Source organism: Hypomesus transpacificus, chromosome 22, assembly GCF_021917145.1.
Source record: "Hypomesus transpacificus isolate Combined female chromosome 22, fHypTra1, whole genome shotgun sequence".
NCBI lineage: Eukaryota > Metazoa > Chordata > Actinopteri > Osmeriformes > Osmeridae > Hypomesus > Hypomesus transpacificus.
The window spans coordinates 4,143,563-4,169,375 of NC_061081.1; the positions used below are offsets into that span (position 1 = coordinate 4,143,563).

Sequence of the window (25,813 nt, forward strand, 5' to 3'; positions counted from 1 at the left end):
CTACCTTTTCTCGCCTCATCGGTATCTTCCCATCTCATTTAATTGATCTGCTTGAGAGAGGTATTTTTTACACTTTCACACATACCAACATATGCACACATGCACACCCTATGTGCCCCTCTTTATTTGAAGAAACTACTCAGCTTTAGATTGCCCCTGATAACCGTTGTTTCAGTCCGATTATTACTGTGGTATATCTTTACATTTTCTATTTATATGATCATAAGCCATTCAGTATAGTGTGCCATATTCTGCCTATACCCTTCATATCTTATGTGACCTTTGTTTTCCCACTGCTTGCCATGTGACATGTATTTCTGTCTTTTTGCATACTTGTAATCCATTTGTTTGTGTGTCTGTGTGAATGATGCTGGATGTTCATTCAAAAATGTTACCTTGGATCTTTATTTGGCTGCTAAGCGTGTGCTTATGTTTTGTAACAGGTGACAGCAGTGATTATGAGTATTCAATACAGTAGCTGCGCTTATTAGCAGGCAGAAGGCTCAATGGAAATTAAACCTCGAAATAGGTGTCTTGAAGTCAGATCCCAACGAGGTTGGGTGGAGCTAGGTAATGCTATTGTAGATAGCAATAACAGCGTCTGCTAAATGACTAAATGTAATATAATGTGGATGCTATCATGGATTACACAATAGAATTCGAGGACTAGGGTTGGCATATATCCTTTGGGGAGGAATGAGTGGTGTATATGTGGATCGGTGGGGAGTGTGTGTGTGTGTGTGTGTGTGGGGGGGGGGGGTACTGAAGATGGGTGATGCTGTGCCCAATGTCCCATCCCATGGGCATTGGCCCTGGGTTAGCGCCCACTACATTTCCCCTCTCCCTCTCCAGGGTATCTTGAGAGTGGCGTGAGCGCACAGAGGACTGTAGACTCTCCTCCTTCTCCTCCTCTGCAACGCTCACTCATTGCCTAGAAACCTGTCAGGGATAGACAGAAAGGAGAAAGAGTTATAACAGCTTAAACAACTAAGAGGGAAAACTCGTCAGTTACAACCCTCCTACTGGAAAGAATTTACCTCTTCGCTCTCAAATATCCTGCTAACGTTTAAAATGTATTGTACCTGGCAATCATTCTGCTTTTCTCCTGTCTTTTCTGGATTTTTATATGGATTTGATTTGGAGCATTGGAGTAATCTTCAAACTTAAGTGTTTCTTCTCATCTGGATTGAATTGTTTGGGGTTATTTTGGGGATAATCAAGCACCATAGTTTAATTTTTCCCTTCCCATTCTCTTTCTATTGATCTCTTATGCTATACTTATGCTATCGATTCATCCATGGTTCTCTTTATCTCTTGTCTTTCTTGCTCCTTTTTTTTCCACCTATTTTTTTCCCCTCCACATTACAGTTTTCTTTCTCTGTCCCTCCCTCTCTCAGGGCCAAAGACATGAAGAACCGGCTTGCTTTCCTGAGGAGGAGAAATGAATCTCCAGCAAGCAATTCAGCTGGAAAGTTGGACAAATCCATGAAGTCAGTAAAGTAAGTGTCTGCAAGAGATGGTGTGTTTGTGTATATATATTTGCTTGTCCACTTCCTGGATCTCAACCCAGCTAACGATTTGGCAGAAACAGATGTGTGGGTGTAGCAGAGGAAGAGAGAGAGATGCTTGAAAAGTGGGAAATAAAGTAAAGGAAGGAAGTGAAGAAGGTGAAACTGTGATTGGATATGACTGGATTACTGGACTAATCACCATCAGTCCATTCCAGCTAAATCTAGTTAGCGTATGAAATGTACTGTTAAAGGAGTTAAATTGTTCAAACGTTTAGTTTTGTCTTAATGTTGAGTTACATTGGGATCATTTACAGATTAGCCATCTTGTCTGATAAACAGGATGGAGTTTTATACAAACAGTAGGTTATCTATAGATTATAAAAGCTATATACAGTAATATTAGCATGTGGTCCATAGCTCAGTGAAGCTGAGAGCAACACAATCTACATTATTGTAGAAACAGAAGGAGAGCCAGAGAAAAACATAGGAAAAGAACATTTGCTGGGTGATATGTACATCCATCTTAACAGCATTTACACACTTAACTTGAATACAATTACATTTCAGCCTTTGTTCACATTCATATCACATTATAATAGATTGTGTTATATTTGTACTTTTTACTTGTAAAACATCATAATTTGCTGTAAGCTTTAATCAGAAAGATCGTTTGGTACAGATAAATCCTTTAATTCCTCAAAAAGGCTCCCAGATATGATAGATAGGTAGAGTGTGTGATTTTTCCCTGAACTATCTAAGAATAGGAAACACAGAGGCTTAGAGGTTATATAGGCAGAGAAATAGGTAGAGTGAGTGGTGCCTCAATTAAACACCCCTCCCCATTGGCTCTTTCAACCCCCTCGCCTCCTTGCCCAATGAGCTGCCGTGAGAAGCAGTATAAGAGCTAGTAGCTCTATTAAGGCAGTCAGACATACTCACACTGGCACACTTACACATGGCACCACAATTGCTCACATACAAAGATACACTAAGGTGCAAACAAACATTTGAAAAATAAAGCCAGACAGCAAGAAAGGGAAGGAGAACCATAATAGATATATATACAGGAATACTAGAAAAACCATCCCCTCTCTTCTCTCTCTTGTTCCTCCTGAGACCAGCCCAGTCGATCTCAGCTCAGATGGGTCACCCTATGAGATACCTGGTAGACATGGGCTTGCTAAAGAACCTCTCTGCTTTTATTTGCAGGCCTACGCCAGAAGAGGCTCTCAAATGGGGGGAGTCCCTGGACAAGCTCCTGATACATAAATGTGAGTTGTTTTACCAACTCTAACCGTTTGGTATGCATGCCGTAATTCTCATGTCGAATTGAACGTGCATAACTTATTTGTCAAATGTGTGTGTCTTTAAGTCAGCTCTGCAGTGAATGGCCAGTTCTACCCGTATAGTTCCACTTAATAGAAAGTATTTGCATTTGAGAGAAAGAGAAACACAGAGAGGTTATTTATAGGGGAGGAGTCCACAGAATGTTGTTATATTTGAATGAAAGAATAATTCATGATTTTGAGAGCCGAAATTGAGTCTTTTCCCTGATGATGTTGAGTCTAGGCCCACCAATGTCAATGCCCTGACATAGAAGTATTTTTCTATCTTTCTTTTTATCTGCCAATGAGCCACATTTTGGAAACGCAGAGGTAAAGGAGTATCTGCAAATTAAGATATTTCTTGTCCTTGTTTGCACCCACATTGTTTTTTGTTCAAAATAAGATACATTTCTTATTCTATACAAAATGCCTTAATTTAATTTCATATCTTGAAAGTGATAGAAATATACAACGTAAAAATATTGCCACACCAATGTATTGCTGCCCCGGCAGTAGCAATAAGCTACTACCTATTTGATTTTGAGTGGGGAACAAAAAAACTATGGCTATGCTAATTATACAGTATATAGTAATTTTGGGGGAAAATATACTACATTTCTACACTTACCATTAAGGAAAACAAACCAAACACTATTAATTATTTACATTATTTGTATTCAATTAATGAAAATGTTCAGACATTTTTAGTTGACTAAGTTAACTTGAATGGAATGTTTACATAGAAAATTCTCTGTGCTATTTCGATATGTATTTTAAAACGCTGCTGAAGGAATGCTGCTACATTCCTTCCAACAGCTTCCCCTAACAATCCAATAACCTGCTCTGCTACTCTGTAAAACGTTGTGGAGGTTACACTAAACGCACCTGAGGTCACATGAAAAATATCAAATGCAGAGTGTTTCCTTTTTCATGGGTGAGGGAGGGAGCATTAGCCTGGCTCTGCCCTCCCACGTACTTCCACTCAATTGTCATTTTGCTTCTGTACTAGGTCTGGGAATTCGGCACGTAAGTCATATGTCTCAGGTTAACTTTCTACCGGAAAATCAGCGAACAGAGGGAGTGGCTGAGAACGATGACATTGAAGTTGTGCGTTAGTTTGAGTTGTAGTTCCGTAATGGCGGCGGAGAAAGATGCAAGCAAAGCAATTTGGTCCCTGCTTGCCTTCACCCTCAGTTAAACTTGGAACTTTAGCTTTAAACACTGCTTTCTAGAGGCGGGGTGTGGTCACTTTGCCGTAACATAATCAAAATGCATTGTGACTTATTTCAATACACTATTTAATCTCTCGCATAAAACGACGTGGGGGGCCACATTTGGCCCGCGGGCCTTGAGTTTGACACGTGCTTTAGAGCTTACTGTGTTTATTTATTTATTTTCCTCTCTTTCTGGTAATTCAGATGGTCTGGCAGCATTCAGAGCTTTTCTGCGCACAGAGTTCAGTGAGGAGAACCTGGAATTCTGGTTGGCATGTGAGGATTACAAGAAAATCAAGTTACAATCCAAGATGGTGTCAAAATCCAAGAAAATATTTGCAGAATATATTGCTATCCAGTCATGTAAAGAGGTAAGTATGGGTAATAAACTTGTTCCTGACATAAAATCAAGGACTGAAGCAAATCGTTACTTTGTTCCGGCGAGTGATGTAGTATTGTAGTGATGAATGTGTAATGGCTATCAACATAAGATACTTCAGGAAGCTGATGTAGAAGTGACCTAATTGGATGACTTCTGCCAGGGCCAACCAGCCCCAAGTCAAAAGCTCTGAAACAATTACCCTGACTTGGGACTAATTCCAATTAAACAGTTTCTTTCTTTCACCATCCCCTCCTTCCCTTTCGCAGGTGAACTTAGATTCGTGCACCAGAGAGCATACCAAAGAGAACCTGCAGAATGTGACACGCTCCTGCTTTGATCTGGCACAGCGGAGGATATACGGGCTGATGGAGAAGGACTCCTACCCTCGCTTCCTCCGTTCTGAACTCTATATAGACTTAGTCAATCAAAAAAAAAACAGTTCAACATCCACCTCCTCTTCATCGTAGACATATAGACAAATCATTTACATCAACGAGAAAGAGAGAAGACAGGCAAACTCCAAAGCAAAGGGAGAGGAAGGTTGACTTTCAGTTTGCGCATGCTTGTGTTTTTTTGTGTTTCTGTTGTCGTATCATCTTTTATTTTGTCATATTCGGGACTGTGACACTGAGAGGGAGAGCGGTTCACATAATAATGGGATGGAGGAATAAGGAGGACTGACATGCAGGAGGACTGGGAGTCAGCCAATTGATGTTGTGTCCTTGGGCAAGGCACTTCACCCTACTTGCCTTGGGGGAATGTCCCTGTACTTACTGTAAGTCGCTCTGGATAAGAGCGCTGGATAAGAGCGTCTGCTAAATAACTAAATGTAAATACAAAGTAATATCACTGTAGCTGTTCGAGTACTCGTGCAGGAAAAGGGATGCTTTCTTAATGACTGTCATTGGACTCTGTCGCAAGTGAGCAATTTCACTTTGGAAGCGTTTCATATTCACTGTAAGGTGTCCCTGACCAGTTGGAAAGAGACGGGGGTACTTGCATAGACAGTCAGGTACTATTGTGTCTACTGTCAACTTTGTTAACTTCTGTCTTTCACAATGTCTTAAATATACAATGCTTTAGCTATCTCTTTCTTTGGAACCAATTATCACCCTACAAAACAACACAGAAGTCATAGTTCTTGTTTCTCCATGTCTCAATACCTGCCTACTCAGTACCATCACAACTGACTGGCAAGAGAACAGGAGAACCACTGTAGCTAATTAATAGAAGCCCAGAGGCCTGTTCCATAAACAAAGTTTACCAAATAAGCCAGACTTATGTAAGTTAGTCGGACTCATTTATAGTTCATTCTGTTCCATAAAGCTAGCTCAACGTAGTTCAAACTCGGTTACTATGGCAACTTAGGCTGCGAAACTAGTCTGGTCCGGGGCAGGATAACTGTCAGGCTTAGCGTGACTTGGTGCTTAACCAGACCTTCCTGTAACATTGACCTAACGGGAAAACGAGGATTTACCACGGATATTCTCATTTTGTTATTCTCATCAGTTCAATATGTTCAACATTGATAGAAAATCAACTTAAATAGCCTACATAGGCTACAACATTTAGCCTAATGCAATAAACGATGATGAACAATGATATGATACACGCCACGTTAAACGTAGCCTATGGCTAGCTTAGTTTGTGATTTCAAATGTTTAGACATCAGGGATAGGCCTATCTCAATCTAAATTATCCTAGTATAATTATCATAGCTATATAGTTGTTAACAGTAGTATACAATTGCAAAACAAACCAAAATCCATAGGCTACATCTCCATTTTCCCGACACAACCATTTTAAAAAGTTAGGCTACTGGGTAATGTATTGATTAATAGTAGGCTATCTATTTAAAACAATGTCAAAAAATGTATTGACATTATTTAGGGGGTGTCTGTTTTTTAATCAACGAAGCAAAGGTCTAAAAAAGGACCTCCACCTACGTAGCCTATCGTACACGTCAATCATGACGTGTCGTTTCAATTTGATGAAGCGATGGATGAGGGAGCTGTTATAATACAAGGCTTAAAGGGAACGTTCTTTCTGGAAGAAGTCACGTGGCCGTGTGCATTGCTTTTGCCGTATTGTATGATCCATGTTTTACCTTTCTGGCTGCTTAAGAATTGTGTGCACGCGCAATTAGCTTGACAACTTAAATCTGACTTTAATTAGGAGGACTGCGTGAGCTGAAATTGGCCTTTATGGAACCGCTTAAGCCCTGCTTGACTTGTTAAGCTAATTCAAGTCTGGTTTGGGACTTTAAGTCCAACTTGTTTGAGCGGCCTTTAGGGAACAGGCCCCTGGATGTGGTTGTATTGATCCAAAGGATATGGTAAAAAAAATAAACAGCAGATAAAAAGACAGACTGAAAAAAATTGAGAATAGAAATGTACCAACAAAAGATCAAAAATTGCAAATTCAAATGGTGTATATCTAACAGGATTTTCAAAATAACAAAGATTTGCTGTCTCCAAACACTGTACACAGAGAAAGAGAAGAAATGTTGGAATTCTGTTTACTTGAGGATTTCATTTTTGTTCATCCCTTGACTGTATGTGGCATAACCTGCATTCTCAGGACATAAGGTTGCCGTATATTGTTTTGTCTGTTTTCAGTGTGTTTTTTTACTAATACAATGATTATAAATTGTTTCAGTTTCAAACCTGCAAACGATTAGTAAACTTAAGCAATTATTTTGACAGGTTGTTAATTTCATGGTATATACAATATGAAGAGAATGCTTCACTTGTTCAAATTATTATTTATTTAGATAATTTATTTCATTTGTTTGCACATGACTAATGGCTTGAGCACCATATTACCTTTATTTGTTAAGAGTTTGTGTTTCAAAAACAGTTCAGTTGTAATGTTGAACTACAGTTTTAAGTTAAATAAATAAGAGTTAGATAGAAACATTTTAGCAAATAATTCTGACTGTGTGACTCAAGTAGCAGGCAGCTATCGGGACTTAAGGAAGTATATGATTCTTTAAGATAGTACAAAACATAGAAAAAATATATTGAAATGAAGAGGGGAAGGACCATTCTCTCCTGGTTCATTCATTGCTTGTAATTCGTTTTATAAAATGCATTTGCTCTGTTTACAATTCAAAAGCATTAAGATAGCAAGCACAAATGAAATAGAGTACATATGATGTCATTACCGAAGAAAAATAAAATCAACTCACTGGTTAAACAATATATGTTGTTTGTGTTGTTCTTCAGTGAGACGTTTGTTCTGTCTGATTGGTCAACAGTGTTGGGGTAGTTACTCAAAAAAGGTAATAGATTACACATAACTAGTTACTTTTTTTAAAGTAATGCTTTACTTACAAGACTACTCACTGCTGAAAGTAACTAGTTACACTACTAGTCACATTACTTTTGGATTACTCCGTAACATCACCTGAGATGCACTTGGTAACCTGCTGTTGAAAGTCAAGTCGTGGCTGCTTGGCTGGTGTAGACAACTATGGCAACGGCAACCTTTTATCTGCATCAGCGTCACTCAGGGTCCGGGGGTCTTTAGCTACTAGTCTTGAGGTTGGCATGTTGCCGTTTAAGATGCTTTGACAGATTAGATGTTGTGTTCGCAGCGGTGGAGAGGTGTTTTTGGCGTAGGCACAGTGATCATTGTACAGTTACTTTTTTGTCCTTTCGCACAACTAATACGAAGTAATGTGCATACCTCCATCCCTCAAAAGATGTCCTAAGCGGCTCTGCCATTCTTGTTTCGCCTCCTGAACTCTGGGGCTAATTCAAGTGACGAGTGTTACGCAAACACACATACTGTAAAGCTAAGTTTGAGCTAGTTTTTTGTTTTCTCCTCCCAATATACAGATTGCAGTAATGCAAGTAACGCAAGTAACTCAATACATTTTTGTATTAGTAACTGTAATGCGATTACTGAAGTTATCAACAGTAATGCGTTAAATTACTGCGTTACAGACCAATGTAATCTGATTGCACTGTTGGTCAATAATCACGATCGACCAGTTGATAGCCGACTGCTTCCCATTCGATTGCGAGAGTAAACTATGGATTGAGGAATGCTAGTTTCCTTGAGGAAACTAGCATTGGGTTCAGCAAACCATTCCTAAGTACCGTTGTACTCACGGAACAAGTGCGACATGTTGTATGGTCTTCCTTGTGAGATACGAAGTTTGGTGTTGCTGTCTCAAAGATTTGCTGAGATATGACCCAACTTCCTGTTTTGTTGCCGATTTTGAATTTCAATTTTGAATTTTGGGACAAATGGGATGCAAATGTAGCCTGGCGCCAGCCCAACTTAGCCCCACCCACAAACAAATTTGGTCGGGAAGTTGGGTCTGGAGTAGTTTGGTTGCGGAAAAACTATACCCGAACAGGAGCTGTTCGGACCAATGAAATTGTCAGGGCGGGCTTTATACGATGATGGACAAATGATCAACAGTAACGTAATCAACCACTTCACCAAAGAGCGCTTGGGTTGAATTTGTTTTCAACAAACAACATACTACGTTGCTCTGGTTGGTTGTAGGTCTATCCAATTGAGCGAAGAGGCATTTGTTTTTAGAGCTCGGTTGAAACACGCCCCATACTCACAGCCCAACGGACAGTGATCAGACTCATATTCTAACTAGAATTATGAGTATGACAACGTCAGGCAAATGCAAATGGTATCACTTTGAAAATGGGCAAGTAGTGCCACCTTCTGTCTAAAGTGGCCCATGTTGTGTATGGTAGTCAAACTCCCATGGAACTACCATACGTTCCTCTGCTTCAAGCCAAGGAATGAGTGGAGGCTTGGTCAGCCCACACTTTCCTGAAATGTTGTGTGTGCGTCTCACCAACCTTGTGCATGTGTCAAGGGAAAGGCTGAGTGTGTGACAATGTGGAGTGCACGCGCTGAGGAGCAAAGGAGATGTTACATTGTAAATATTCCTAGCAGTTAGCCAAGCATGCATGTTTCAAATATTCACAAAAAATCTACTTTTCATCTTACAGTCAACTTGTTCTCATATGTATGGACTTAACATTGTCAAGAGTCTTCATGTGTTCTTGTGATTGAATTATATTATCGGTTTTTGACCAGCGTATGTGTAAAGCATTATTTTAGCGTTAACAATGAATTAGATTTGCTTTATAACAATCATTTTTGGAAATATGTTGCCTTTGCACATGTTAACATGTTGTAGTGTCTTCCACGTGACATAGCAACTTTGGTGTTGATATCTCAATGATTCGCTGAGATATGACTTCACTTCCTGTTTGGCGGCTTTTCTGATGAATTTGATTGGCTGTACCGGACAAACGGGTGTGAGGATCAAAATTATTTTCGATTAACTTTTGTGAGGCTTTGTCTGAAGATCATTTCTGGTGATGTTGAAGAATATTTGACAAGAATTTCTAGGAGGAGAGGGCTTTCAAAGGTTTTTGATAAAACCAGAAATTGCCGAAAATCCATATAACCGGAAATTGACTCCATAGGGTCTGTTGAACTCGTCTCGATCAATGCAATCCAACGGTACTTCATTTTGGGAAATCGGTCATACGGTTCAAAAGTTACGTGTGTAAACACAAGTCCAACTTTGACCCGTTGGTAGCGCTAGAGTGCTCGAATGGGAGACATGAAATTTGGTGAAAACAAAGTGGGGACTGTCATCAAAGAGTGTGCCAAATTTCACATCGTTTTACCATACGGTTGGAGGGGCAGCCATAGACTCCAATTGGAGAAGAAGATGATTGGTGGACATGCCGCGAAGAGGCGAAGCCACCTTAAGCGTTTCTACCTTTTCTTATTATTATTGGTGGCCAAGCCGCAAAGAGGCAAAGCAAGTTAAGTGTTTATACCTTTGCTTATTGGGTGTGCTCACGCCTTCGGCGAGCACAACCATTGTTCCCTCACATATGTATATTTTTATTGGGTGTGCTTGCCTTCGGCTGGAGCACAACCTTTGTTTTCTCACATATATATTAATTTCTTATTGTTTATTTTTGCGCCCCTAAGGATCCCTCAATATTTGGACTACATAGACAACTTTGGTGTCTAGAGGTTCGTCTTGTTAGCGATTGCGTTGGTTGTATTTTTATTTACGTTCCGCTGCATGGTTTAAGTTTAATTTACGTTTTTGTGGCGAAAAGTGAAGCCAACGTTGGCTACTTGCTAGTCACAGTCACCGACGTTACTGACGTCACTAATATCATGAAAACACGCATGACTACCAGTAGAAGAACATTCAATTCGCATCTCGTGAACTTCTGGGGATAGCTAGGCTAACTGTCTATAGCTTTACTGCAAGGCAGCTGCAGAAACGCCACAAGCAAAGAGTCCAGAGGCCTGGTCCATAAAGCGAGTTTACCGAATAAGCCAGACTTGTGTCAGTTAGTCTGACTCATTTCTTGTTCATTAGGTTCCATAAAGCTAGCTCAACGTAGTTCTAACTCGGTTACTATATCAACTTAGGCTACGAAACTAGTCTGGTCAGGGTCAGACTAACTGTCAGGCTTAGTGTGACTTGGTGCTTAACCAGACGTCCCTGTAACACTGACCCAACGGGAAGACGATGATTTACCACGTATATTCTCATTTTCTTATTCTCATCAGTTCAACATTGATAGAAAATCAACATAAATAGCCTACATAGGCTACAACATTTAGCCTAATGTATTAAACAATGATGAACAATGCTTTGATAGGCTACGCACCATAGCCGTTAAATGTATGGATGTTAGTTTGTGATTTCAAATGTTTAGGCATCAGGCATAGGCCTACATCTCAATCTAAATTATCGGAGTATAATTATCATAGCAATATAATTGTTAACAGTAGCCTACAATTGCAAAACAAACCTAAATCCGCCCCCCATTTCCCAGACACAAAACCCATGTTAAAAAGTTTAGGCTACTGGATAATGTTTTAATTAATAGTAGGCTATTTATTTTAAACTATGTCAAAAAAGTCAATTTAGATTCGTTTAGAGGGCATTTTTTAATCAACGAAGGTCTACGTTCACAACGTCAATCATGGTGTGTCATTTTACTTTGATTGAAGCGGTAGATGAGGGAGCTGTCATTGTACACGATTTAAAGGGGATATTCTTTCTGGAAGAAGTCATGTGACTTGAATTAGTAGGACTGCGTGAGCTGAAATTGGCCTTTATGGAACTGCTTAAGTAGCCTGGTCCTAACCAGACCCTCGTACATTTCATTTGTACAGAGGGTCTGGGATCTCTCCATTGACAAACGTTAACTTCCTTGAAGGCGGGTCCTCTGTTGAAGTTTAAAACTATTGGATCCGCCCAGAGCCACTCTGATTTGCCAAAACCAATTGCAAGCGTTCGCCTTCTACACTACTGTAACGGAGCTAGCTGCCGTAGCTGGAAAATCAAACTTTTCCCGAACCCTGTGGGGAGGAGGGCCACAACATCATGTTGTAGCCTATGTAGGCTATTTACGTTGATTTTCTATCATTGTTGAACATATTGAACTGATGAGAATAAGAAAATGAGAATATACGTGGTAAATCATCGTTTTCCCGTAGGGTCAGTGGTACAGGAACGTCTGGTTAAGCAACAAGTCATGCCAAGCCTGACAGTTAGTCTGACCCTGACCAGACTAGTTTCGCAACCTAAGTTGCCATAGTAACTGAGTTCAAACTACATTGAGCTAGCTTTATGGAACCAAATGAACAAGAAATGAGTCCGACTAACTGACATAAGTCTGGCTTATTCGGTAAACTCGCTTTATGGAACAGGCCTCAGGAACGCTTCGTCTGGAGGTATCAGAGGAGCACCAGCGCTTCTGGTATCGACAGGGCAAGACGTCGAGTCAATGCAGCGGTGTTTAGCTTCCTGGCCGACCGTGGGATGGGGAGCATTCAACACCCCCAAATACGACACGGCTTGTGTGGATGTACAGACCCGACGGTGTCCACCTTGATCACGTTGGAAACAATGTGTTATTGGGAAACATCCAAGACGGTCTCCGACGACTTCTGTGCCAGCCACGCACACACAACAACGGCTCATTAAGAGCCACCCAAAATGTAAAAAAAAGAGCAATCATACAGTTAAAAGTGTCGTTGTAATTGTCGTAGAGTGTCGTAAAAGTGTCGTTGTAATTTAACAACCAGGGGTCTTACAAGGTTAGATGGTACCATCCAGTGGTACCATCGGAATTACTTGTCAGTGCCTGAAGGGGGCGCCAATATGCCAATTCCCCACTAACCTGGCTGCGACAAACGAAAACAAAACTGATGCACGGCAAGCTAACCTAAATTACTAAATGTAAGCAGGGGTGCCTGCAGCTGCCTGAAGGGGGCGCCAATATGCCAATTTCCCACTAACTGAAAAAAAAACGCGCAGAGATTTCTTTTTTTTAACTGGTCGTGCGCCCCCCACGTGACATGCCCGGTCTGCCCGTGCCTAAAACCGCCCCTGGTACCATCTTTACATCTTTGAAATGCGTCATAATAAGCAGCGTCGCGTAGGCTAGGCTACATTGCAGGCTAGGCTACATTGCAGCTCACGGTGTCCGGTAGGCTACTCTATGCTATAAATATAGCAAGCAATTCATACGTCTCTGAGCTTGCTTTAAAATAACAGAAAACATTATTATATTGACGTTGATACATTTAGATGCTTTTATGGCTATGTCCTAGGCTACACCAGCTTGCTATCCACTTTTGGGTCGGGAGTCGGGACCCACCACTTTAGAAACACGGTCCTACACAGTTAGACAAACTGGAATATTAGATGTCCCATAGCCTACAATTGACCCTTTAAATATAGCAAAGATGGGCGTTCATGTTTGAATCCTCAATGTATTGTGTAAAATTACATTATGCTGATGTCTTTCTAACCCGGTGCAACGGGTGCCCTTGAGAGGATTAAGGAGTTGAAGAAGCAGATGCTGTCTTCCTCTTGTTGGGCAACAAGTTGTTTATCTGATTAGAATTTATTTTCTAAGTTTCCTCCTGAGCGCTGCATCTTCATGAGCTTCATTTGGCTTCCTTCTCTTCCAACCAACCAGTAACACCCCTCCTCCATCGGAGTGATAGATGTAATTTAACAAAATATATTATCAAGGGAACATAATGGTCTTAGAACTGCAGTCATACACTTAAATGCTTTTGAAATATGTCCGATTGTTTGCAGTGGCGGCTGGTCAATAGAGGGCGCTAGGGCGCCGCCCTCCCTGGTGAAAAGTGTTTTAGATTTTTGTTTTTCATGTAATATATTTTCTAAACAATAACCATTAATTTTAAGCATGACTGTGTTAAAAATACAAAATAAAGTGTTGTGTGTGTATATATATACTACAATTCTGTTTTGGGATCAATTTACTTCATGCTCGACATCTGGGGCGCTAGAAAAAAGCGCCCATCGAAACGCCTACCAACCTGCTGGCGATAGGTGAATTGCAGACCGTTGCTAACAAGAAACACATATTTAGCCAATCAGCGTCCTCAAAAATGATGCCTAAAGGGCACTGGAATTAGCGCCCCAAGCAGAGTGAGTATAGAAGTGATTTTGCGACTGTAGGGCCTACTTAACGTTATTAATAATGAATGACTCCGGACCGGACTTCAGACATTCTCATTTCTCAAATTCTGTCAGATAGAGAACTTTAGTGGAGAAAATAAAAATTAAAGAAGTCATGTCAATGACTTATTTTGCTTCCCGTGCTTGCTTTTTATAAAATTCGGAACAGATACAGCATGGACTGTTACAGGAGTTAAGGACATTAAACATTTATCTGAGAAAACAAAACATGTGCATAAAGGCACACATGGAGAATACAATCAAGTTAGCAGTCCCTTGTCTAGGCAGAGACAATCGCTATGCAACTGGACGAAGGTCACCGGATTGAGGTGAGGAAAAACAACAAAGAAGTGGATAAGAACAGGCACGTTCTATCAAAGATAATTGATTGTGTTAAATTCATTTATAAATCCTTAATATTTTAAAAGTTTTTAACATTTTAAAATATAAATGTTTTACAGTAATAATTGTGTTTTGTTTCCTGATAATACCAGGGAGGGTGGCTCAAGTGCCCAGATGTCCGTGGTTTTCAATATTTCTGAACTGAGTGTAATGATATTTATAGTCCACAAATGTTGACATTTGCCTATAGCTGTGTGCATTAATTACATAATTACTATTTCACAGATAACTCGTATCATGCAGATTGTGTTCAATTGTATTAGGATAGTTACCAAATTGACTGAATATTTCACAGCCCCACCTAGAATAATTTTCACCAGCCGCCACTGATTGTTTGTACCTGTGTGAGACCTTTGCAATGTCTAGTTTGCTGAGGTGGGCAGTCTGGAAAAGTAGCCTATAACTAAGGAGTTCACATGGGCAATCAGATATTGTGAGTAGATTGGCCTACTTTAAACTAAAATATCAGTGTAAGACAAACTGGTAACACTTTAGAATAATGGTCCGTTGTTAACAAGTAGCTATGCAGGAAGTAATAGGTAGTTCTACATTAACACCAAATGTAATACTATTAACTAACATGGAACCAAAATTAACTAAGCATTAAGTAATAGCTAATTTACAACAAAGGTAGTTCCTTGGTAGGTATTTGGTTATTACTAAATAAATGTATCCTCTTGAGAACTACTTGTGAACTATGACCAATTAAGAAAGAATAACCAATTAATTACTAATCACAAAAGTAACATGTCTAAAAAGTTAACAATTTGGTGGTTTTACTCATAACATGGTCATAACTTTTCAGAAGCTTGTGCCTCAATGGGTTATGTGTGGAAACCAGTTTATGAATATTATATCCCCCCAAATACGTTAACTACAGGTTGAGATTTTGCCTACTCTTACCAAAGGATGGACGAATGTTCTCTGTTTATTTCAAACTTAAACATGGTATAATACAAATAATGATAATTTGTTTAACATTTTTAATAATTAGGAAGTGATGCTGACACTCATGTTTGGATTAGTTTACTATTATGAGCTCTTGAGTGTCAGTTCAATGACTCAGACTACAAAGACCTACCTTTAAGTTACAGTAGCCGCCTGAGGAGGACTTCTCTTTAGGATATGAATATAAACATTGATGTTCTCAACATCAATGTTGAACAATTTGCATCCTGCATTTATGTTGCATCCTGCATTTATGTTGCGATAAGCGCGAAACCACATCTTCCAGATTACAATGTTTGTTAGAATATCACTAGTGCCTCACAGAAATGTATGCCTGTACCGTATGTGTCAAATATAAAATTAGACTTATTATAGGCTATTACTTGTGAAAACCAGTATAACTCCTCACTAATCAGAAGGATTTGATTCGCCATGAATGTTTGCACAAACAAGGAATTTACTTTGGCAGGGAGGTGCATACATTAAACATATAGGAATATTGAAACTTAAATATGTGGACTATCTATACAAAAGGAGCAAAGTCTAGATAATACTAAGGGGGGTCTAGCTAATACTAGGGGAATAAAAAATAAGTAGCCCTAATTACTCAAGCGTTGCCTTGTCATCCTGCAGGAACTACTTGTGATGTGGACCATTATTTTAAAGTGAAAAACATGTTAATTCCTCACTAATTACTCAAGCGTTACCTTGTTATCCTAAGGGAACTACTTGTGATGTGGACCATTATTTTAAAGTGACAAACATGTTAATTCCTCACTAATACTCAAGTGTTACGTTGTCATCCTGCAGGAACTGTAATCTGGACCATTATTTCAAAGAGAAAAACATGTTAACACCTCACTAATATGTCACCTCAGAAGATCTACAACATAAAACAACTGCAGTGATTGGATAACATTTTTTTTATTATATGCACTGGAAGATTTCCATGAAATCGTAAAGGACAATCCTACATAATGCAAAAATGCACATGGGCATGCAAGAATAAAGCATTTTGTAAAATATGTCTGAATTAAACATTCTTTGTTTTGCACAATGATGAAACCTAGCATTTAAAGAAAAATTCTGTATTTTGGCATGAAACATTCAACACACTCAACAAAATGTGATGATAAACTGAGTCAAAAATAATGGCTAAATAAGTGATAAACTGAGTCAAACATAATGGCTAAATAAGTAATAAGTAAATACATGGCTAACCCTAACCCAAATCAACGTATAGGCCTATTCACTACTCAGGAGTCTAGCATTGGCCACCACTGCGAAATACAACACCAACGCTATTCCAAAGGAATAAAAATTATTAAGGAAGAAAAAAGACTATAGCTGTCGGCTAGCTTGTAAAAAGTCCCTCATACAAACTGTATAGTATTGCAATCGAAATTCGCAGTAATTCTACAATTCGAAATTCTAGTGAAATTCACCTAGTCGTTGTTGTCGTATGTTAGCCAAATACTGGATATTTACCATCCACTGTCACTGTGCCACTGCCGAATGATTTCGCGCTCCTAACTCACTCATTGACGTTGCACCAGTAGGTGCAACGGACCGGCCGTGATTTTGATATTTTCTGAGCTGCAGAAAAAGACCTAATAGCAGACACATAGAAATTGCCCGCATAATCATACAGTATGATCAAATATTGGGGAGGACGTGTCCCATAATCATACAGTATGATAAAATATTGGGGGGGACGTGTCCCATAATCATACAGGGACGTGTTATAACGTTAATATTCATAAACTGGTTTCCACAAAGAACTCATTTCAGGCAAATGGTTTTTAAATGTTATGACATATTAAGAGTAAAAAAAAAAACTATTGTTCACTTTTTAGACATTACTTTTGTGATTAGTAATTAATTGGTTATTCTTTCTTAATTGGTCATAGTTCACAAGTAGTTCTCAATGAGGATATATTTATTTAGTAATAATCAAATACCTACCAAGGAACTACCTTTGTACTAAATTTGCTATTACTTACTGCTTAGTTAATCTTGGTTCCATATTAGTCAATAGTATTAAATTCAGTGTTAATGTAGAACTACCTATTACTTCCTGCATAGCTACTCATTAACAACGGACCATTATTCTAAAGTGTTACCGACAAACTTAATGGATGGACTTTTATTGACAATTGTCTTGGAAAAGTACACCATACCATTTGCGCAATTTAAGACTATGTAAATAATGTATCACGTTAAAGAGCTTTCTTAACTCTTCACTACCTACCTCTCATCAACAGGCCAAACTCAGCTCTGACTCAACATTAACCAAATTGTTTCTCATTAAATACATAGTAGGCTACATGGATTAGTGAGGTGAATAGCGAATGGGATGTGAGATAAACGGTTAAGTGACACTGACATATTTTACAACTTGACATACAACTATATTTTCCAAATATAGTTTAAATAAATATTGAAGTCACATTGTTGTAATTACATGTTAGCTTGTTAAAGTCTTTCAAAATTGTAAACGGACGCATTGCCTGCCCCATTTGGTTATAGTGATTTTTTTTCAGACACTTTGTACAGGCTCATAGGCCTACAATGTAGCCAGCGCAATAATTTAGAACGGTGATCAGACAGTTTTACTGGAACTACTTAATCGCTGTTATCACCCAATTACGGACAGCCCTCCAGCCAATAAGAATCGAGTATTCACCCTGACTATGGTATATTCTGAGGTTTGTTTAGTTTAATTGAACATGTAGAAAAAATACAAAATGAAATAAAAAAATATATACAGTGGGGCAAAAAAGTATTTAGTCAGCCACCAATTGTGCAAGTTCTCCCACTTAAAAAGATGAGAGGCCTGTAATTTTCATCATAGGTATACCTCAACTATGAGAGACAAAATGAGAAAAAAATCCACAAAATCACATTGTCCAATTTTTTTTTGAATTTATTTGCAAATGATTATGGAAAATAAGTATTTGGTCAATAACAAAAGTTGTTCATCTCAATACTTCGTTATATACCCTTTGTTGGCAATGACAGAGGTCAAACGTTTTTTGTAAGTCTAAACAAGCTTTTCATACACTGTTGCTGGTATTTTGGCCCATTACTCCATGCAGATCTTCTCTAGACCAGTGATGTTTTGGGGCTGTCGCTGTGAAACACAGACTTTCAACTCCCTCCACAGGTTTTCTATGGGGTTGAAATCTGGAGACTGGCTGGGCCACTCCAGGACCTTGAAATGCTTCTTACGAAGCCACTCCTTCGTTGCCCGGGCGGTGTGTTTGGGATCATTGTCATGCTGAAAGACCCAGCCACGTTTAATCTTCAATGCCCTTGCTGATGGAAGGAGGTTTTCAATCAAAATCTCACGATACATGGCCCCATTCATTCTTTCCTTTACACGGATCAGTCGTCCTGGTCCCCTTGCAGAAAAACAGCCCCAAAGCATAATGTTTCCACCCCCAATCTTCACAGTAGGTATGGTGTTCTTTGGCTGCATTCAGCATTCTTTCTCCTCCAAACACGACGAGTTGAGTTTTTACCAAAAAGTTCTATTTTGGTTTCATCTGACCATATGACATTCTCCCAATCCTCTTCTGGATCATCCAAATGCTCTCTAGCAAACTTCAGACGGGCCTGGACATGTACTAGCTTAAGCAAGGGGACTTGCTGGCACTGCAGGATTTGAGTCCCTGGCGGCGTAGTGTGTTACTGATGGTAGCCTTTGTTACGTTGGTCTCAGCTCTCTGCAGGTCATTCACTAGGTCCCCCTGTGTGGTTCTGGGATTTTTGTTCACCATTCTTGTGATCATTTTGACCATGATGACCATGGAGCACCAGATCGAGGGAAACTATCAGCGGTCTTGTATGTCTTCAATTTTCTAATAATTGCTCCCACAGTTGATTTCTTAACACCAAGCTGCTTACCTATTGCAGATTCAGTCTTCCCAGCCTGGTGCAGGTCTACAATTTTGTTCCTGGTGTCCTTTGACAGCTCTTTGGTCTTGGCTATAGTAGAGTTTTGAGTGTGACTGTTTGAGGTTGTGGATAGGTGTCTTTTATACTGATAACGAGTTCAAACAGGTGCCATTAATACAGGTAACGAGTGGAGGACAGAGGAGCCTTTTAAAGAAAAAATTACAGGTCTGTGAGAGCCAGAATTCTTAATTGTTTGTGGTGACCAAATACTTATTTTACCGAGGAATTTACCAATTAATTCATAAAAAATCCTACAATGTGATTTTCTGGATTTTTTTTCTCTCATTTTGTCTCATAGTTGAGGTATACCTATGATGAAAATCTCTCATCTTTTTAAGTGGGAGAACTTGCACAATTGGTGGCTGACTAAATACTTGTTTTGCCCCACTGAATATACACAGACATGCATACATACATAACATTAAAATGACAGCTTAATAAGGTCATGAATAATTGTAAGTAATTCAAATGAGAAATTCCCATGTTCAAAAAGGAGTAGGAAGAAGTTCATAACAAACTTTTCAAGTCCTACCCCCTTTCTCTATTTTTATCCTTTAGTTCAATACAAAACAATTTGATTCTTCTCTTATACATACATCTTTACATACACCGTAAATCTACCTACCTACTGTTCACATAAACCCATGCATTCACATAGATACAGATGCATACATACATGCATACACATTCACATTATTTTCTTATTTCTTTTCCATCTATCTTCTTCATTTCCAGCAAATCTGATAATAACACCTCCATACTAGACTTAATATGTACACCAAGGAACCTGTATACAATACTATCACCTCGAGTCCTTTCCGTATCCATTTAATATATTCAGTTTAAATAGTCTTTTTAAATTACTAATTGTTGTACATGATTTCATCTCTTCACTGCAGATGTTCCATACATGAACTCCTTTGTCGTGTTGAGCGTGACATTACACAGTGAACAACATAATTTTTCATTGATTATCACTCCCAGGAATTTAAGTTTTTTTACTCTTTCTAGGTATTACACGCAATACGATCTTCGAGCTAGGCTACCTACATTGTAAACCTTGACTTGTCAATTGAGATTTCCCCAACGCTTTCATCTTCACGATCCTGATCGTCAGTGGCACCCATAGTGACATATTTTTCCAACTATTTGCTTTTCAATCGTCAATCACAGAGGTAAGCCATTGAAATATATTATTAGAGCTTTCTAATTAGAGCTAGTTACAGTAATTTGCCTTAAACAGTTTGCATTGTTCGCTTATATCTAGAGCCAGCAGTTAACCTGTAGCTACTCATGTTGGCTAAGTGGGCTTTTTAATATTAAGCTAGTCAAGGAACAGTTAAAATGCAAGAACAATAACTAAAATAGTTTGGCTTGAAAAAATTGTTAATCACTAGAACGGCCGTTTTGAAATGTGCAATAAACTGCTAACTGACTTTTCTCATACTTGTATTTTCAATGAAATAATGTACATAAATGACAAAGTGAAATGAAATATCACAGTGACCTATTCCGGCCATACATTCTAATATTGATTGCACATAATTGATATTGTAAATATGTCGAGTGGTTGAAGGACTACATAGGCCTATCATTGTGTATGACAAAGAAACTTTGCTAGCGGTCTCAGTGCAGGTTCTGCTAATTTGGTCACAAATACAAATTATTAGATTTAATTGGTTTATCAGTACAGGAGTTGAATAGAAAAACAAATATTAACTGAATTATATGTCAACACTGTAATATTTAAGTTATCCAGTTCTTGTGGCAATTCTAGCCAGTAGGCTACAGTAAGAATTCTGGGCGTTGTCGTGTTGAGCGTGACGTTACACAGTGAACAACAAAATATAAAATACAGCACTCAGTGCGAATCAGTGCACCATTGGTTGTCATTGTAGCCCAATACTGTATGTAGCTTTCCCAGTGCCATTTGTTGTCAAATTTGCCTTCTTGCTAAGAATTTGGTCCAGAATCAGAAATGCTTTGATGCAAATTTTATTGATTCCATTGATTCATATTTTCAAACTGTGGCTGAAAACTGAAATCCTGTAAATATAACATAAATAAACCTAAATAAAATCTATCAGAGTAAAGTATAAATATGTATTACTGTAGAATATAAGAAATAACCACTATTGATACTCTTCTGTCTTGAAGATGGGGCCACATGGCCTCATCCACATCACATTCCTCTCTTGCAATGCACCGAGCGAAAAATCTTCTTGCATGCCTTATCCAACCCTGGCATTTCTCTGCACCTATTTCTTGGGAAGCAGCAGTCGTTGCATTCAGCAAGGGCATCTGCTCATAGGGACGGTGATCATAATACTTCCACCTCCAAGCACTGAAGAACTCCTCTATGGGATTCAAAAATGGGGTATATGCTGGAAGGAACTGCATCATCATCAGGGTGTACTGCAAACCACTCATTGACAAGGCGAAATGCCACATTGTCCCAGATGATGAGGAACAGTGGCATGCCAGGCCAGGCCCGGCGCCTGATTTGCGGGGGGGCCATACGTTGCTTTGAGTGGGGCACATTTTTTAAAGTATTTTTTTTTACAGCCTATGGTAGCATAGTAGGTCAACTTTTCACCTATAATCCAACTCCGACACAAAAAGGTGACAAACTGTATTATTTTGAATCTCACAAGCTAATAAATAGGCCAGCTAGGTTGCGTACCCAACGAATAATACAGCGACAATAATTGTATATGTAGCCTGCCGAACTGAGACCCACACAGAACACACTTATTACTTTTCTCGGTTTATTAACTGTTACTTTCGTAGAAAGTCCACCCCACAAATTGATTTAAAACAAAATAATACAAAACAATGCAAACAATACGGCAGTGGGCTCAGGACACTGAAAACAAAACAATATAAATATGTAATATGTAACAGTCATGAAAACACATACGAAACCATAGACATCCATCCAAAAATCAATAATAAACACAAAACATCACCCAGTCAAAAGACTAACAGGTGTAATTCAAACATTCTAACACGTTTTTAAAACAGTATTACCTACTTAACAAGGTTTACTCCAGCATTCACGGAGGTGTTGCTTTCATGCTCGGGCAGAAAAGAAAAAGAGTAAACGACCAAAATGCACCGTCCGCGTTAACACTTGGCTCGTCACATCGCCACCTAGTGGCCGAAATAAATAAATCTATATACCTTCCAGGTTTATAACAAAATATATACACTTTATTTTTTTTACCCACCCGGCTACATATAATTTGAATTATTTAATTGTCTTTAAACAAAAACTGATGACCAAAACGGAGCGCAACACAGCAGTAGTAGTATTAGTATAATAGTGCCGTATCAGAATATGGTTAGAATATAATTTATTGTTTTGTATATCCATATTGAAGGTCCTAACATGTACAAAGTAATCTGTTTCAAAATAAATTTGTAAATCACTTATTCAGATTATGGTGTAGTAGCCATCGTTTGTAGAGATCTGAGCGATAGCCCGATGGTGGGCCTTCAGCAAGCCGCAGCCAGCGGGGCCAGTAGCGGATGTCTGTCGGTAAAGAGTAGGCTGCCACTGGTGGGCCGCTGGTAAAACGATGAGCAAAACACCAGCCAGCCCGTCGGTCACATGCTGGGTAGCCTACAACAGAATTTCAGAAAACATTGCTATAGGCCTACAACCAACAATTTAGCCTATATAGGGCCGGCAGGCTGGATAAAACCAGATAACTCACCATTAGTAGAGCGGGAGACGACGATTGGCCACCGAGTGAAATCTGCGTAGGACAGTGTCCCTCCATTCACTCCTGAACTTCTTTGTCAAGTCCTTCTCGAAAGCTAGCAATATCAGGTTGGCCTTTCGTTTGTGGAGCATTGACTGTCTGTGATCTGAGAAAACATTCTTTAAAGTGGAGAAGGAATTCTCACAGAGGGCCGTACTTGCCCCGAAAGTTAGTGCATGTTTCAGAGCAGTTATGACGCTTGGCATTGCCTCAAGAGGCTGGTGAAGGTATTTCAGAACTTTTGCCATAGTCCATCTACCCCCGTCAGGTGGGGATGTGTCATCCATTCGCGCACGTAGGAACTGGTGAGCAACCGTGTACTCCGTATCCACCACAAACGTGTTTCTGAGCTTCAGTAGTGGGGTGACCTTAGATGCGTCAAGGAAATCGGCGTCCTCCGGGTCCAGCGCCTTCAATGCACCCATGATCTTGCAGTTGCGCTCTCCGAAGCGCTCCGTGATTTCCCCACACACTGAATCAATGCAGCTGAAATATACCCTCCGCAGTTCCACCTCGTTGTTGGGGTCCTCTTGCGCTGGGTTGATGGTGCGCCTTCTCTTTTCCATGGGCGGCTCTGCACTCCGGCAGCGCTCCAAGAGATCCACGACTTTCACTTCTGAGCGCATGTTCTCAATACATACACACGCAGAATTGACAAGTTGCATACCTGTCAAAAGATCCATGTCCTCCGACTGTAGAATGGTATTAAGGGGGTCAAGGTATGACAGGATAGAGTGAACCATCTCGGCGATGAACCTGAAGCTGGGCTCAGACATGGTCCGAAGCAGACCTGCCGCTTCAACGCGCACGTCTGCGCCATAGGTCCTCTGGCTGTCGATCTCTTTGAGGAGGGTGACCAGGTCATCAAATGATCTTAAAACAACAGAGGCAGTGCCAAAGTGACCCGTCCAGCGTTGCTCCAAGAGGCGTTTCAACCTCTCTCCCTTGTACAGGAGGGCTACTGTTGGTCTCCTGCAGAATTTGTAGAGGATATTGCAGGTGCTGAAAAAATCCAACACAGCCTTTTCTGCTGCCAGGGCATGCGAAACCACGAGATGCAATTGGTGGTTGAAACAATGGACATAAGGAATGTCTCGCTGCAGTTTCTCTTGCAACCGTTTCTGCACCCCCCCGTGCTTACCGGACATCAGAGAAGCGCCGTCATACACTTGGCTAATTATTCGCTTCGGACTCAGTCCAGCTTTAGACAATTCCTCCACGATTGTGTCAGTCAGTGTAGCCGCATCCCCTTGGTCAGTTGTGGCAATTGTCAGAAGACGTTCGGTTGGCTCATACAGCTCATTAATAAAGCGCACAACTATTGAGATGTTTTCTGTTCCTGTTGGGTCTCGAGTACCATCCACTTTTATCGTGTAAAACGACTCCCCGAACTCTGTCACGATGTGCTCTGTGACCATGGTGGACATGATGTCCAGCAACTCATTCTGGATCTCATGGCTGGTATATCTGGCATTGTGTGGAATGGACTGGGCAATCGTGGCCAACACAGGATCTTTCCGTAGAGTATACTCAAACAACGACAAGAACAAACCACAGCCATCATCAGACATACTCGCATAAGAGTCATTATCACCTCTGAAAGGCAAGTGGCTGACGGCGAGAAACTCAAGTACATCTACTATTGATGACAGGTAGTATCTATTGCGCTGCAACTGTTCAGCGTTAACCAAAGTGGACACCTCTCTTCCTGTAGCAATCCTCATTCCCTTGTCTTTCCACATACTTTCACAAAGCATATGTTTTTTGGATGCTGCATGTTTGTTCAGCCCTTTCCCTATCTCCACTGCATGTTTCCAATAGGAAAACCATTTACAGTAAAGGCAGAGTCCACGGAAGACCCGGGCGCCCGGAACTTTCTACAGGGGTAACAGTATACAGCATCTGCATTAACTGAATACTCCAGCCAGTTTCTATTCGTGTACCAGGCGCTGTGGAAGGATCTCTTTTTACCTGAAAATAGGCGTGAGGGGTAATTTTTTATCACCACTTGATTGGGTTGATCAATGCCCAGATCTCCTGCTGGTTCAGATGCCTGTGAGGACCTCTGCCTGCTAGTGCTGGCTATATTGATGGGGTGGCTAGTGGTTTCTCTGGAGTGGCTAACGTTTAGGCCTACTTCTCTGGAGCTGTCAATCTCCTCAGACGTCTGTCCTTCGCTTTCACAATCTCTGTACCCGTCCTCAGAGACACTCTTTATTAAAGAAACGTCTTAGATCCATCTTTTATTTCTTCATTTCTTTATTTCTTTATCTATATTTCTATCTCTTTATCTATATTTCTTTATCTCTATCGTTTTCACTTTAACCCTTTGCTTCCGGACCATTCAAATATGGGCATTAAAATGCCCATGGTTCCCGCCTTAATATCCAATATTTTATTTCTGAAAACTGCCAGATACTCATGACAGCTTAAGCTCAAAGCACATATCATTGGTTAAGGGGTTACTGGGACTGCCCCTTAACCAATGATATCTGCTGCTGATGATATTTGATGATGATAACTGAATGATGATATTTCCCCTCGGAAATAGATGTACTGTATCGTCAGCAACGGCAGATTGTTTTCCGAGGCGGATACCATGGGAGATTGCCTACAGTGTTAGATTTACAGCTTTGAATTGAAATCGGAGACGATATTATGAGTAAAGACAAGTTTCTTAATATGTGTTGTCAATATTGTCAATTAAAAGTCTAAACTTTTTACTTACAAAGAATTTGTTTGTGGGAGTGATGCAAGTTTTTTGAGGAAAGAATTACG

General features: G+C 39.8%; 1 protein-coding gene across 1 annotated transcript; it reads left to right on the forward strand.

The window, feature by feature from the left end:
* Positions 1–1,404: 1,404 nt before the first annotated feature.
* Positions 1,405–4,899, forward strand: LOC124484495 (regulator of G-protein signaling 3-like). The gene is made up of 4 exons (XM_047045421.1): positions 1,405–1,499; positions 2,721–2,782; positions 4,255–4,421; positions 4,699–4,899. Exons 1-4 carry the CDS (start codon positions 1,408–1,410, stop codon positions 4,897–4,899), a joined length of 522 nt encoding a protein of 173 aa, XP_046901377.1. The 5' UTR covers positions 1,405–1,407.
* The last annotated feature ends 20,914 nt before the right edge of the window (positions 4,900–25,813 follow it).

Excerpts from the sequence above, each read along its gene's own strand:
- LOC124484495 (XM_047045421.1), top strand. The coding sequence starts at position 1,408 with ATGAAGAACCGGCTTGCTTTCCTGAGGAGGAGAAATGAATCTCCAGCA. Across the intron at positions 2,783-4,254 it reads CAAGCTCCTGATACATAAAT|ATGGTCTGGCAGCATTCAGA; the intron begins GTGAGTTGTTTT and ends CTGGTAATTCAG. Across the intron at positions 4,422-4,698 it reads CTATCCAGTCATGTAAAGAG|GTGAACTTAGATTCGTGCAC; the intron begins GTAAGTATGGGT and ends TCCCTTTCGCAG.